Source organism: Epargyreus clarus, unplaced genomic scaffold (genome assembly GCF_041222505.1).
Source record: "Epargyreus clarus isolate Ecla_fem2 unplaced genomic scaffold, WU_Ecla_fem_2.2 ptg000002l, whole genome shotgun sequence".
Taxonomy (NCBI): Eukaryota; Metazoa; Arthropoda; class Insecta; order Lepidoptera; family Hesperiidae; genus Epargyreus; species Epargyreus clarus.
In genome coordinates this window covers 10,895,699-10,909,555 of record NW_027332210.1, presented here as the reverse complement: position 1 = coordinate 10,909,555, position 13,857 = coordinate 10,895,699, and the positions used below count along the sequence as shown (strand labels likewise).

Below are 13,857 nucleotides of genomic sequence, written 5' to 3'. Positions count from 1 at the left end.
ACACGTAATTGTGTCCCTCAATTACCGTTCGTTGTGAATGACAGAGTTCAAATGACTGGCAGCGCCACTATTAACCCGCTCCATTATGCCACATTCATTAAATAAACTGGTACAAGGAAAAATGTCTACATGAATGCATAGCATTAAGCCCAAAGCGACTGCAAACGTGACTATTCTCCAGTGTCACATATTACAGCTATACATTGCTAAACACCGATGAAGCTATTGTTAGAACTCTCCTCGGAGAGTTGCGAACTGTAGACCCTGAGGTTAGACCGCTAGAGACATTATTATTAAATTATATTTGCATAAGCATTACAGTTGAGACCTACTTCCTTGAGACCGATCACTCGTAATATACTGAGACGCTAACCAGACAGATTTATTGCACGACTCATGATGCGAAGCATCAGAGAGTGTTTTACGATCGAAAAATTTTTTTCGCTTTATTTTGGCGGCTATTTTTATTATTATAGCCTTGATAGTTCACGGAATCAAGATATTTTGCATACTTTTGTCGAGATAATTTAATGGAGATTAATTCCATACTTTTTAAAAATTGATTTACTGCAATAGAATTGGAAAAAAACACCAAAATAGGTCAAAAAAATTTCCTGTCCGTCATGTGTGAAACCTGAAAACACTGTAACTTGTGAAAAAATCCATCATTTGAGTTAATTTTTTTTTTAAATTCTATTCGACGATGTAGGTCACTGAATGCGAATAATTAATTCAGTGTCGTTTAATTGCAATTAATAAAAAACGAAAACTACAAGACTGTATATCTATAGATATTATGTACATTTATTCCACCAGGGGCGCTTGTGCAGTACCTTCTCCCTACTACAGCTGTTTTTTCGGCAATTAATTTTGAACGACTTAAGTTTTTTTTTTTTTTTATATTTCATAATTAAATAAGCATTATGAGTCGTGCACTTTTGGATTTCCCAAACTTTTTTTCTATTTCTTGTAACAATGACTGCAGGGTCTATCGAATTTAGCCTTGTTGGAAAAGAATAATCCGAAGGTTTCAAGAGGAATTTCTGGAGAAGTCGTCTCGCCGAATCATCGATCCTGGTCGTCAATGAATCGGGTGGCATCATTACACAACAGTCGGCGAGCACTTGTGTCGCCGCGTGTACTGTAACCGTAGCCCCGCACCCGACACCCGCGCGACACTCCACCCGACACCCGACACCCGAGCCGCGCTCCGTGCCGCACCGCCGCGCCGCCGCGCCGCCGCCGCCTTCACTGCCATGCCGGTAACCCGACTGCCATGGAGCAGAAGCTATTTATAGATGATGATTACACTTCATATTATTATCGATTCATATTTTATTTAAAGAAGACTTTTTCAAATTATTACTGCGTCGTTTTCTTCATTACTGAAGGCCATGCCGATTCTAGTTAGCCTTGGTGAACGATCTGACGAGCTGTCTCCATGCGAGCTATCTTCGATTTACCTTAAAGATTTTTATAGAGCTCTTTTATAGAGCCAGACCACCGGCTAGGTGATCGGCCTCTAGGTCCCGTTTTCAAATTAATTCCTCTTTAACAGTTATTCCATACGACGCATTAGGATTCTACAATCGAAAATAAATTCATTTACACTTACATCTCATGCTCTGCAGTCATTGTAATGACGGGTCGGAGGATATGTGATTAGATCCCGGGCCAGACAGTCATGTAAATTCTTCACCATACACCAACATACAGACTTCTACTAAAATGCTATTCACTGAATGTATAAGAATATCCAGATGACTTATTCTGATAGCAATTAAAGTAGCAATTATCATGTCAAGTTATGACTTTTTCTGAACTCTCCATGGTTCGACTGAAATGGTATATAACGAAAAGCAGAGATATGATATGATTTCTAAATTAGTCACGGAAACTTATATCCAAATACCCAAAAGAATCGTAAAAAGTGAATTCAAGCGTGAAATTAACCCCAGTAACTTAACAGTAACCTATTTGCTAGGGCTTCAAAGTTATTTAACCACAGAAGTGTACGCGCGTGAAATTACTGGCCGAAAACATTTGACCGCGAACAACGACTTGGATATACCGTTTAAAAACAAGTAAAAGAAAAAAAATAGATAAACCTAATTTTGATGACACAAGCAGTCTAATCTGTATTATGATCAAGATCAATAATATACAATTATATATACTCGTATGATACTAAAACTTTTTTAAAAAGATTTTACTAAAAGATTTTAATTAAACTCACTCACTAAAAGATTTTAATTAAACTCAGCAAAATAAGTGCCTACCAAAGTCGAAAAAGATTAAAATAGCCGGACGTCCTAATGAACTGTAAACCTTTCTTTTTAAATTAATCATCCATGTTCTTCTACGGTGGTATAATTTTAAACCTGTAAAATTATATTTAAAAATTCCAAGGACATGGTCTAATCAATGTTTTTACATACTTACTACCGGAGATTACGCTCCGTGCTTATTGATAACACATTTTACATGTTACTAGGAGTTACATTTGATTTGATACATACATAATCTCATTCTTTGGCACGCCCGACAGTTCAAACGGGTCAGGTTAACAGACTTTCAGAGAGATTTCGTTGGATTCGTCAAAAAAAAATTGAGTAGTTATATAAGGTACAATATCTTTTTGTTTTTATTTTCTAGTAATATTGGCACCGTGCTGGATCCAGTTACCTTAAGAATTTCTGTAGGTCTCCGGCTCGGTGCCAAGGTATGCGAGTCTCACCTTTGTCCGTGTGGGCAGGTGGTGGACAGGTTAGGTCGGCATGGCTTGTCCTGTACCAGGAGTGCTGGTCGGCTTTATCGTCACGGGACTCTTAACGATCTTATTCGTCGGGCTCTTGCTACCGTTTCTGTACCAGCGACACTGGAACCTCCTGGTCTATTCAGAGACGATGGCAAGAGACCCGATGGTATCACTTTGGTGCCGTGGAGTCTCGGACGACCCCTGGTATGGGACGCGACCTGTGTCGACACTCTAGCCCCATCTCACGTTGGTAATACGTCTGTGAGCGCTGGGGCTGCAGCCGACCATGCCCAAATACTGAAGCGCCGCAAATATAGTAATATATTGGATAATTATTTGTTTGCGGCGCTTGCAGTGGAGACAATGGGTCCATGGTCATCTGATATGAAGAAATTCATGTCAGATATGTCGACCAGACTTGTCCTCGCTTCTGGTGACCAAAGAGCTGGCGGCTACTTCGCCCAAAGATTGAGCCTAGCAGTGCAGCAAGGGAACGCCGCCAGCGTTTTGGGAACCATGCCTCACACGGCTATTTTAGATGGTTTGTTTTATTTATAGTGAATGTTTTTTTTTTATTCCCCTTTTTTGTATATATGTACATAAATATAGTTATAATATAGATATTGTAAATATGTTTTTTTATGAATATTGTAAAGTAGATATAGAAAACTTTGTTGCAATAAAATTTCTGAAAACACTACTTTTCGTAATAATTGCTATTATTTCTAAAATCAACTCTTAACAAAGATGATTTAACACCCGTTAGGATAAGCGAACTGTAGGTCTGATAATGCTTCAGTGCAGTGGTAACACAGTAAAAGTAATTCGCAAGAAAATTAAGACCGCAATTCGTAAGGCTTTATCTTTCCACCTTGGCTGACGACTTCGCGGAATTCATGTAGTTTAAAATGAAGCATGTTTGTCGGAACATTTCGCTAAGCGGCGATAGCGGGTACTGATAATGTTTATTGCCTGGCAACACCACAGTTTTACGAACAGTACTGCACCGACACTTAAACCACATACGTTTTTGAAAAATTTACTTTCACATGATGAGTATGTCTCTGCTCTCAAAATAAAGGGTTTACACTTAAACCGATATGCTGGCCAAATGCTGATAGATACATTTAATGTAACTGTAAGAATTTTATGAAATACTTTAGAGATATACGGATTTCTTGACGATTGTCTCTGGCTTGGTGATGACTTGGCTTCAACAAATCAAACGAAGAAGAATATTACCATATATTTAAAGCCGAAAGAGAGGCCTATATCCAGAAGAAGACTTGTAAGGAATGGGATACTCGAAAATATTAAACTATTTAATTTTCTTATGATCTACTGTGATTCCTAAAACTTAAGTGGTGAGTTTGAAAGTGGTAGAACCCTTTGTGGTTCGACTCCGGCGGCTCCATCGCCACACCTGTTTCTGCCTCATAACAGCAGTGTTAAACGCTGTTGTGTTCTGATTTGAAGAGTGTGGTAAGGGAGACATGGGCATGGACAGATGTCCGCGGGCTGCAGTAACCACTTACCATCAAATGGACTACATGCTCATCTGCTACTCCTACATTATAAAACAGTGGACTATGAATCTACTTGTATATTATAGAAAAATTACAATAGCAATGAAAGCGCATTAACAACAAGACTATAATACATTGGATAATGCATTAAAGCGGCTATAATCTACGAGCGATGCTTAATCTCCTCCGGCCATGATACCGCGCTCACAACGTCGGCGAAACATGCGAACAATGCTGAATGTTCCAATTTACTTTACATAATACTATCTAGCCCTTCATGAAGAATAAGCTATAAAATTAAGCAAAGTAAACTGTCGTAGTTTGGTGGATGACCGCTAAGGGCTAAATTTCATGAGCGTTGGACGTCATGCCCGTGCTCTTGCAAACACTGGCTTGAGGCCACGATTATGCGTCGGTCCCGTTTGAAATGACTGGATAGTTGGAATTAGTTGGAAGTTGAAGGCCTCATGGGCGATTTGAAAACGTCTGAAATGCCACTAACCCGATCTTAACACACACTGGACCATCGTTATGAAGTAAAAACCTACTGCTTTGCTCTGTTCAAGACATTTAAGCTTTTCTGAACATAGCATATTCGTAAAACGTAAAGAAAACAAACTATATGAAGTAAAATTTATATCTAAAAGGCACTTTTATGACTTGGCCTGAAAAATCCTTGCAGTTCACAAAGTTCACGTAACTGAAATGTTTGCCAGCCGCAATGCCATTACCCGGTCAACGAACTCGAGAATCCTTGGCCCAATGGCAAGAACACTGGCGACCACGCCAAATTCACTTCATACATCGGAATAGGATTATGTAAGGAAATTGTTCTTTCTCCCTGTAACGACTGTACCCTTGTTTCTTACACGATTTCAGAGTACTATTGCCATTTGAATGTACGTTAAAGATATCGTATTATCCCGTACGTAACAATAACGATAAGATCGAAGTAGCTGGCACGATACATAAAAATCGTATAGCTATCCAATTTGTGAACGACTGTTCAAGTTAACAACTTGAACAGTCGTTTTCTAATTGTGGTCACACTCTTGTATATCATACCTTTAATCTAGATGCCATAAACTTAAATAAAATGTATTCATTCATAAGATACGACAACATAAAGTGCTTGTGCAAATGTAAAAAATTACATAACTTAATAGGGGAAGGTTCAAGAAAGATGCTCTATAAATCTTTATTTTATGAGTCTAATTTTGGTGACTTACGACGCTAAATAAATAAAGTATTAAATTTTATTATTTAAATAGGAACCTCATCCATAATTTGCTCTTAGTAATTCCCCTTATCCAAATACTCATCACAAATTAATTGGATAATCCCTAATGAATGGATGTAAATAGTTAATCTCCCGATCGCCGCATTCGGCCAACTTGTAAGTGTAGCGCGGGGCGCAGTATCGAGCTCACTGCGACGGTAACGCATTTGCATTAATTGCCAAACTGACCCACTTGCACGACCAGCCGGCCAGCCCGGCAGGATCCACGACACGTACACAAGTAAACATTATTGACGTGTACATCTGTAATATCCTGTAAGCAACTTTTTATAAGACTGAAGTAGCAAAGAAGCTTGCAGTCCACCTGATGGTAAGTGGTCACTACCGCTAATGAACGTCTGTGACGAGGTTCATAGAACAGGTTCTAGCTAAAGCCGAACACAGATGCGTTATTGCTCCTGAGGGCTACGATGGTCGCCTCATAATGTAAATACCTTTCAACGGAAACGAAGAACAGTTTGACGACAGAAATGGTTGTGGCAAGGCTACTTTCCAAATCCAACAATACTGGCTCTATATGTTTTTTTTTTAATAATTAAACGATAGAACCAGAGTTTTTACATGCTTGTCTATTTGTATAGTACAACCTTGAGAATTAAGAAACGGATTTGCACGAAACTTTCGTACAAAACAAAAGTAACGACACTATGTTTTTTACTGAAATCGTACACTTTTTGGGATACTGTAAACATTGCAAAAAACTGAGCACCGTATTGATTGCGAAACACGCCGCGGGCTCAATATCGCTTAAATAAAGTGATCCGCGGATACAAATATATTGGACGAACAGTAAATAGCAAGATCGATTCGAAATACTAAGCTTGCGCGTTTTACGAGCGTTCATAACTTGATAGGCTTTCCCGTACGTCATTAAACTATCTCATTAATGCGAGTGCTCGTTTGATTTCATTACCAGTTATTCATATTACTGGTTTGCATTAATTCATTTCGTATCATTAAAAAATACTTAATGTCTTTTGTGCTTCAAGAATTATAATATTATTATTTAAACTTAGGTATTACTTATAGACCAGGGTCGATAATTTTTAAAACCAATTAAAATCGTAGTAGGATGAAACCCATTAGAAAAGGAGGGGAATATTATAAAAATGAAGGGAAAAATAATTTACGGGCGATCTGAGGTCGGGGAGGGGATGGGGGTGAGTCTTTAAGGGTAAAAAACGGTTTTTCTCGATTTCCGGCAAAACTAAAAGTCCTATCGAAAAAAGTCAAATGGCAAAGTTGTAGGTAATAAAAAGATCTAAAACTTTTGTATTTACACTTTTTTCACATAACCTCAAAATTTATGTGAAAAATTCAAAAAACCAAGTTTTTGGTTTTTTATTTTTATCTTTTACAAAAAAATTTTTTTTTTAACGAAATTTGGCGAAAACTTACCTTTTTATGTCCCAAATACGCTGTAATTTATTTGATTAAAAATATTTATTTTTTCACCTTATTTTGAATTAATATCGAAAAAACACCCTAATTTTCAATCGAAAACTCACCCGTCAAAATATCAGCTTTTTTCAAAAAGTTGGTATGTTTTCTGTTCGTTGAAATCTCTACTTTTTGATGGTGAAAAAAAAAATATATGTTACAATAGTAAATCTTCTCAGAAAATGCAAAAAATCAAATTCGAAATTTGGATTTGAATTTGAAATTTGGAAGTGCTGGATACCACTAAACGACTCAAAGCTGCTTTTTTTAGTTCATACACTTGCTTATCATCTGCCTTATTGCAGATGATTCAAACAGATTCATCCATACTGATAATCTGAAAAAACAGAATCGAATTAATAATGCCTTCACTATTTTATCGTGAATATACCCCCATAAAAAAATATATTAAAGAAATAAATGTCAAAATGTCTAAAAAATATATTAAAAATCTATTTAAAATGTATAAATATATAAAAAATATGTATAGTAAATATATTTTTAATAACTAACTTTTGGCAGATTTTCAAGTATATTTCATATATTTTGAATACATCTGAAATATATTTGAAATGTAAAAAATATATATGAAAATCGGCCAAAAGATTGTTATTACAAATATATTTATGATATATATTTTATATATTTTTTATAGATTTTTAAAATATTTTTTATGTATTTTGAAATATTTTTTTTTCCATGGGATTAACTAAATTTGTTTGTGCAAAATTAAGGAGATTATTATTTTTTTATCTTGTACTAAAACATCATTTAATTTCAATCGTTAGGTTACGTTACGTTAAGTATACTATTTTTTAAAGAAAATATACGATTTTTATGTTTGAGTTGATTGATACAGACAAAAATAGATATAGTAATTACCTTCCTATGCAGATTCGAAAAGTTTTTTTTTTTAAGTAAACTTGTCACAATTATCTTCAAGAAACTCAGCGTGCACGTGTATTTTTATAAACGATGTTGTATATTGTACTGTATTTCGAATACTGGTTAGGCTAACGGTTGTAACAGCTGCTACGAAATAGTAGGTATGTATGTAGTAAGACCCAGACTCGCCTAGCCCCTTCCCCACTTCTCCATGAAATACCTTTTGATGGGCTACTATTTTATATAAATACGTAGATGTCTATTTATAACTATAAATAGTTATAAATAGACATCTACGCATATAATTTAAAGAAGATTCGACAACTTTCTCCAAATATTGTAAATGTCTTATTAAATATTAATTTTATTAACTGATTTGTTTGTTAATTATAGTAGTATATTCTTATTTGCATTTTTTTTTATCAATGTAACATGTAATCTAATGTTTTTCGAGTAATTAAAGTGGTAATTTTAATAAATAGCTCAAAATTTTTTATAAAAATTAAAAAAAAAAATCGAATTCTAGTTTTTTTATTTTTTACATTTTCTGAGAATTTACTATTGTAACATATATTTTTTTTTTCACCATCAAAAAGTAGACATTTCAACGAACAGAAAACATACCAACTTTTTGAAAAAAGCTGATATTTTGACGGGTGAGTTTTCGATTGAAAATTAGGGTGTTTTTTCGATATTAATTCAAAATAAGGTGAAAAAATAAATATTTTTAATCAAATAAATTACAGCGTATTTGGGACATAAAAAGGTAAGTTTTCGCCAAATTTCGTTAAAAAAAAATTTTTTTTGTAAAAGATAAAAATAAAAAACCAAAAACTTGGTTTTTTGAATTTTTCACATAAATTTTGAGGTTATGTGAAAAAAGTGTAAATACAAAAGTTTTAGATCTTTTTATTACCTACAACTTTGCCATTTGACTTTTTTCGATAGGACTTTTAGTTTTGCCGGAAATCGAGAAAAACCGTTTTTTACCCTTAAAGACTCACCCCCATCCCCTCCCCGACCTCAGATCGCCCGTAAATTATTTTTCCCTTCATTTTTATAATATTCCCCTCCTTTTCTAATGGGTTTCATCCTACTACAATTTTATTTCACTTTTTATTATTTTTAAAGGCTTCTACCCTAGTCTATTACTAAATATAGGACTTTATTCGTATTACATATGTAAAATAAATGCGCATGAGGCAAACAATCAGATTTTACTTTGAGTTTTTAGGAGTGAAATTTTATAATATTTTTTCAATATGTTTCTAACTAGATTTTCAATAAGTTCTAACAAGTATTTTCAATAAGTTTCTAATAAGATTATTTGCAATGTTCCTTTATGAATATTTGTGCTCTTGTTGCTCTGTGTATTTTTATACTCAACTGTGCTCAGCAGACCTATTTTCAAAGACAACATACTTTAGGACAATTCTTACACATAATTTGCCTGTCTTTTTATGAGGACCTTTTTAATTTTATGTTAAATTACTCAAGTAAAGTCATTTAATAATTAGAATTCTCAAATAGTTAAGTCATATCTAGTGAATGAGGTATAAATAAGATATGAATAGATAGCCTATTCACCTCATGAGAAATCTCAGTACTAATAAAATTTTATGATGTAATAATAAAGTACAGACCACTAATCAGAACCATAACATCGCTGTGTGATTAGATTTTTGGCTTAGTTAAGATTTATGTATTAAATACTTATTTACTTCTAATAATATATGAAAATATTAATCGATTTATACACATATGTTTTCATTGGTAATTATAGGGTCCTGACTTCTCTAGTGTTACCCAAAATATTTTAATATTATATTTTGGTCACATTTAAAATGGGTATAATAATAATAAAATATGTATAGGTTAAGGTATTCATTTCTTTGTATCATTAAATAGTTTTTAGCAATATAATACATACTGAATACAACAGCAAGTATTTGTGCCACAGGTGTTTGGTTCAAGGTTTATTTCTCTTTACTTACTGAATTACATGTATAATAATAAGAATTTATGCTCGACACATGCCAGGCACCTGACATATTTAAAGCATCCTTTACAAGCGATTACCTTCTTTAATCTTATCAGATGTTCAAATTCTATTCACTATGCATAATTTCAATGCACTCATATGAGTGTATTGATAACACTTGCTACTGATAAATACTTTACAATATATTCCCATCTTATAACATAATATTATATTATATTCCACAAATTACAGTATTATTCAGAATATTTTGTGAATCTTCTTCAAAAATCTAACAAATTAGTTATAAAAAATTCCAGCAAAAATTTACATACATGTTAACTGTAGAGTTGTTATCAAGAAAAACCATTACAATGATAACTGCCAAATATATCTTACACAACATTCCTCACTGTATATGTGTAGAAATGTAAATGAATTAGCAAGGACAGATAACAATAGTGAAGTGGCTTCCGTATAATTACATGTGAGTGCCTGTTTAGTAGTAACCCATTGAGGAAAACACTTATATGTATTTTTTCTTTGACCACAAATATTTAAGTTCATATTTCATTGATTGTATATTAGAAATTGTATTGTACGATAGATATTATATTACCAACAAGAATAAATATTTATGACTTATTTTCCTTATTCCATTCATCACAGGGAGCATACTGAAATATACAGTGTAAACTCCATGTAACGTCACTCGATTTAACGACAAACTCTATAAAGTGTCGAAATCAATTGGCTTAGTTGGTTTAGCTTGTATTCCATACAATGATACACTCTACATAGCATTACACCCACTCTCAATAACGACCACTATTGAGTAAAAAAGTACCTTTTAAGTTGCTAAAATTAGTAAAAACTGCGCACCTGTGTACGTTCTTTTGTCGCTTTATTATCCTAGCCCGCAATAAACTCGACTGTCGGCATCATGCATACGGAACTTTCTAAGAAATTCGTTCTTTTGTTTACCAAGATGCCTCAATATCAGAAGATATGAATAATATAATGAAAAAAATACAACAAAATTACTGGCGCAGCAAAAGACGTCAGACAAAAAAAAAACAACACGCAATAGCGTTCAAATAAGATTATTTTTTATGTACATAACTACTAACACTAGGCTGAAATAAACTTTTTCTTTTTCTAATTCTGATTTTTCTTCTCTCCATTTAACGACCACTCTCTATAACGCCATAAAATGCCCAGTCCCTTCAGTGCCGTTATATAGAGTTTACACTGTATATTATATAAAATTATATATAATAGATCACTGACAATTACCCTGAAAGTACCTGTGGTTTTAATACATCATCTAATAATTGATGTGAGACGATTTTCAAACATCACATTGATATTAAAATTTGACTGCACTGATTATGTTATCATGATAAAGTTATCATTTCATAAGGACATGCAGGAATATGTAGGTGTTAGATCAGGACAAATATCTAAAATAGGTTTTTTTGAAGATTGTAGCTGCTTAGTGCTCATTGTTGAGTATGGGCTGTCCAAGGACAGTCTGATTAGTGTGTTGCTACTTGCTAGCAGTGATATAATCACCTGACGCGCTGCCACTAATCACTTAGCACTACAATACTAATTGCATTACATATAAGGCTTTAATACTCCAAAAATTGTATGTTAATATTCGTAATATTCATGTTTTATGTTAAAAATAATACAACAGTATCTGTGCTAGAATGATATATTTGATAATGTTAATTCTGTTGCAATATTAAAAATAGAGCAATTTAAATTTGTAGAGCGGATCATGAGCAGTTACGATGTTTCTTATAGGAACGTATATCGATTTTTATAAATTAAATTATACAGGAAATATTATTAATTGTATGAGAATACGACGAATAAAGTAAGCATTATACAATATTACATTGCTGGCATAATTATTTTAACCTAGTCCGGGAAGAGGGACGCATGAGAAAAATCGATAATTCTACCAAAACAAGTCGCCGAGACTTTTTGCGTCTGAATAAGAAACAGCCCACCGATAGCAGTCGCGTATTGAGTAGAAGGTCACAGTTCTATTCAGATAGCACGAATTCTTTTAAATAATGAAAAAAGCCGATAGCCGGCTAACTCACCCATTTTGTTAGAGCCGCTCGCTCACTCCGCTGGACAAACAGGCAATTCACTAAGAAAATTTCTTAAACTTCATCACAAACTATACATATGTACACACAAGCACTATATTTCTTATAATAAACTAGAGTTGTACTCATAAAACCCGGTTTTAATTTAATTTTAATGAAAATTGCAACTCAGCGCTCCCTTCTGTATCACAGAGCAGCTGTCAGAAAGCGCGCGTGCGTTCGTAAGTTTCGCGTCGTTTCGAATGCGTTCATTTTCTTATCTTGCGAACGGTTCGCCCAAGCCGCACTTCATACTTCATACTGATATAAATGCAAGATCATGCTCTTGAAATCGTGATTTATTACTGTCGATGCATAGCGCTTAGAAACATAATAATATCAAATTGCAATTTGTAATTTAGTAGTCCGCGCTCCTACGTAAATGCAAAACCGGTCATGTGTAAAGTCTGTTCATGCGCTAAGAGTACCTATTTGTCCTTTTACGCTTGGCAAACGAGAGTTGCACAGGAGCATGTAGCTAGCTTCTTATTATTATAAAATAATTATGTATTTATGTTTATATTTTATTTCATTCGTATATCCTAGAACAGATATGGCAATATTAAGGCGAATACGCCACAGTTGTAATATTAAAATATATATATTACAACCTATAATAAAAAAATAATAAATAAAATGGATATTGAACACTTCATGTAACTATTTAAATATTTTAAATGCTTCTCTCCTTACTCCTTAACCTCTAGACTTAACATGTTTATAACGTAAATGGAAATATTATGTACTTCATTTGAACACAGATATACTTACTCTTTAAAATGTTTTATAAACATTATATTTAGTAAGCTTTTAAATTAGCTTTTTTCAAAAAATATTTAGAACTAATTGCCTACTTATCTTATCATATCGGAATATTAGAAAATTGAAAGCGTATTTTTTTAAATATTTTAGCTATAAGCCTCTAACATAATAAGCATATCAGTCTACTCTGATGGTTGTTAATTCAAGATCATATTCTTTCTTTCCATCATATCACTCTATTGGTGGAAAAAATATTTTGTGGAAACCTACCAGTCCGAGATCTTTAAGTTATTATGAGGGTGGTGTATTTACGAATCCACAAATGGTTAGCTTCGACCATGACCTTAACTCTTTTCATTCGAAACAGGAAAGTGACAATACCAATGTCCAGGATTGTAATGGATGGACAATCACACTACCACAAAATATGATGCAGACATGTGATTTGTTCAGGGAATGCAATAAAATACAATAAACGCTTCATAAAATAAGTGCTTTATTGATTAAAATTTGTAGGTAATATAGGTACATAATTTAAAATTAACTTGTACGTGTTTCGTTAACAAAAAAGTGAATTCAGCCAAGACATGTTTCTATGGTAAGGGGATAGTTATCATTGAAAAGTTTTAGGAGTGATCAGAATTTCTTATACAAAAATATCTTGAAACTGTATTAGCTACCATTTTAATCGTAACTATTTTAACAAATGTTCTTACATGTTAACAAGAAATAATCAAAAACGCTATTTTCAAGGCAAAAATAAAACAAACTTCTTACAGCCCACCAACATTGTGACGTCCTGTAGACAAGCAAAGTGTAAGTATGTATATTACGTATATTAAAGCTAGTGAAGTGAAAAATTATCTAGCACTATTAATATCAGATATAGTTTAGATTATGTAAATTAAGTAAGAGCTTTAAAGATTAGCCACAACAGCCTACAGAACATCACAGCTGGCCGCGCGCCGCCGCTCGTCCCGCGGCAATTTGGCCCGGAACCAAAACATATCCTCCTTGCGCTAAGTAGCATTTCTATACATCTA

General features: G+C 33.7%; 1 protein-coding gene across 1 annotated transcript in view; it reads right to left on the bottom strand.

The window, feature by feature from the left end:
• The window catches only part of Unc-115a (actin binding LIM protein Uncoordinated 115a), a 108,645-nt gene extending 96,199 nt beyond the window's left edge, over window positions 1–12,446 (bottom strand). The window contains exon 1 of the mRNA XM_073080320.1: window positions 12,005–12,446. Coding sequence (XP_072936421.1) covers window positions 12,005–12,008 — 4 coding nt within the window. The 5' untranslated portion in view covers window positions 12,009–12,446. The remainder of the gene's footprint in view (window positions 1–12,004) is intronic.
• Between the last annotated feature and the right edge of the window lie 1,411 nt (window positions 12,447–13,857).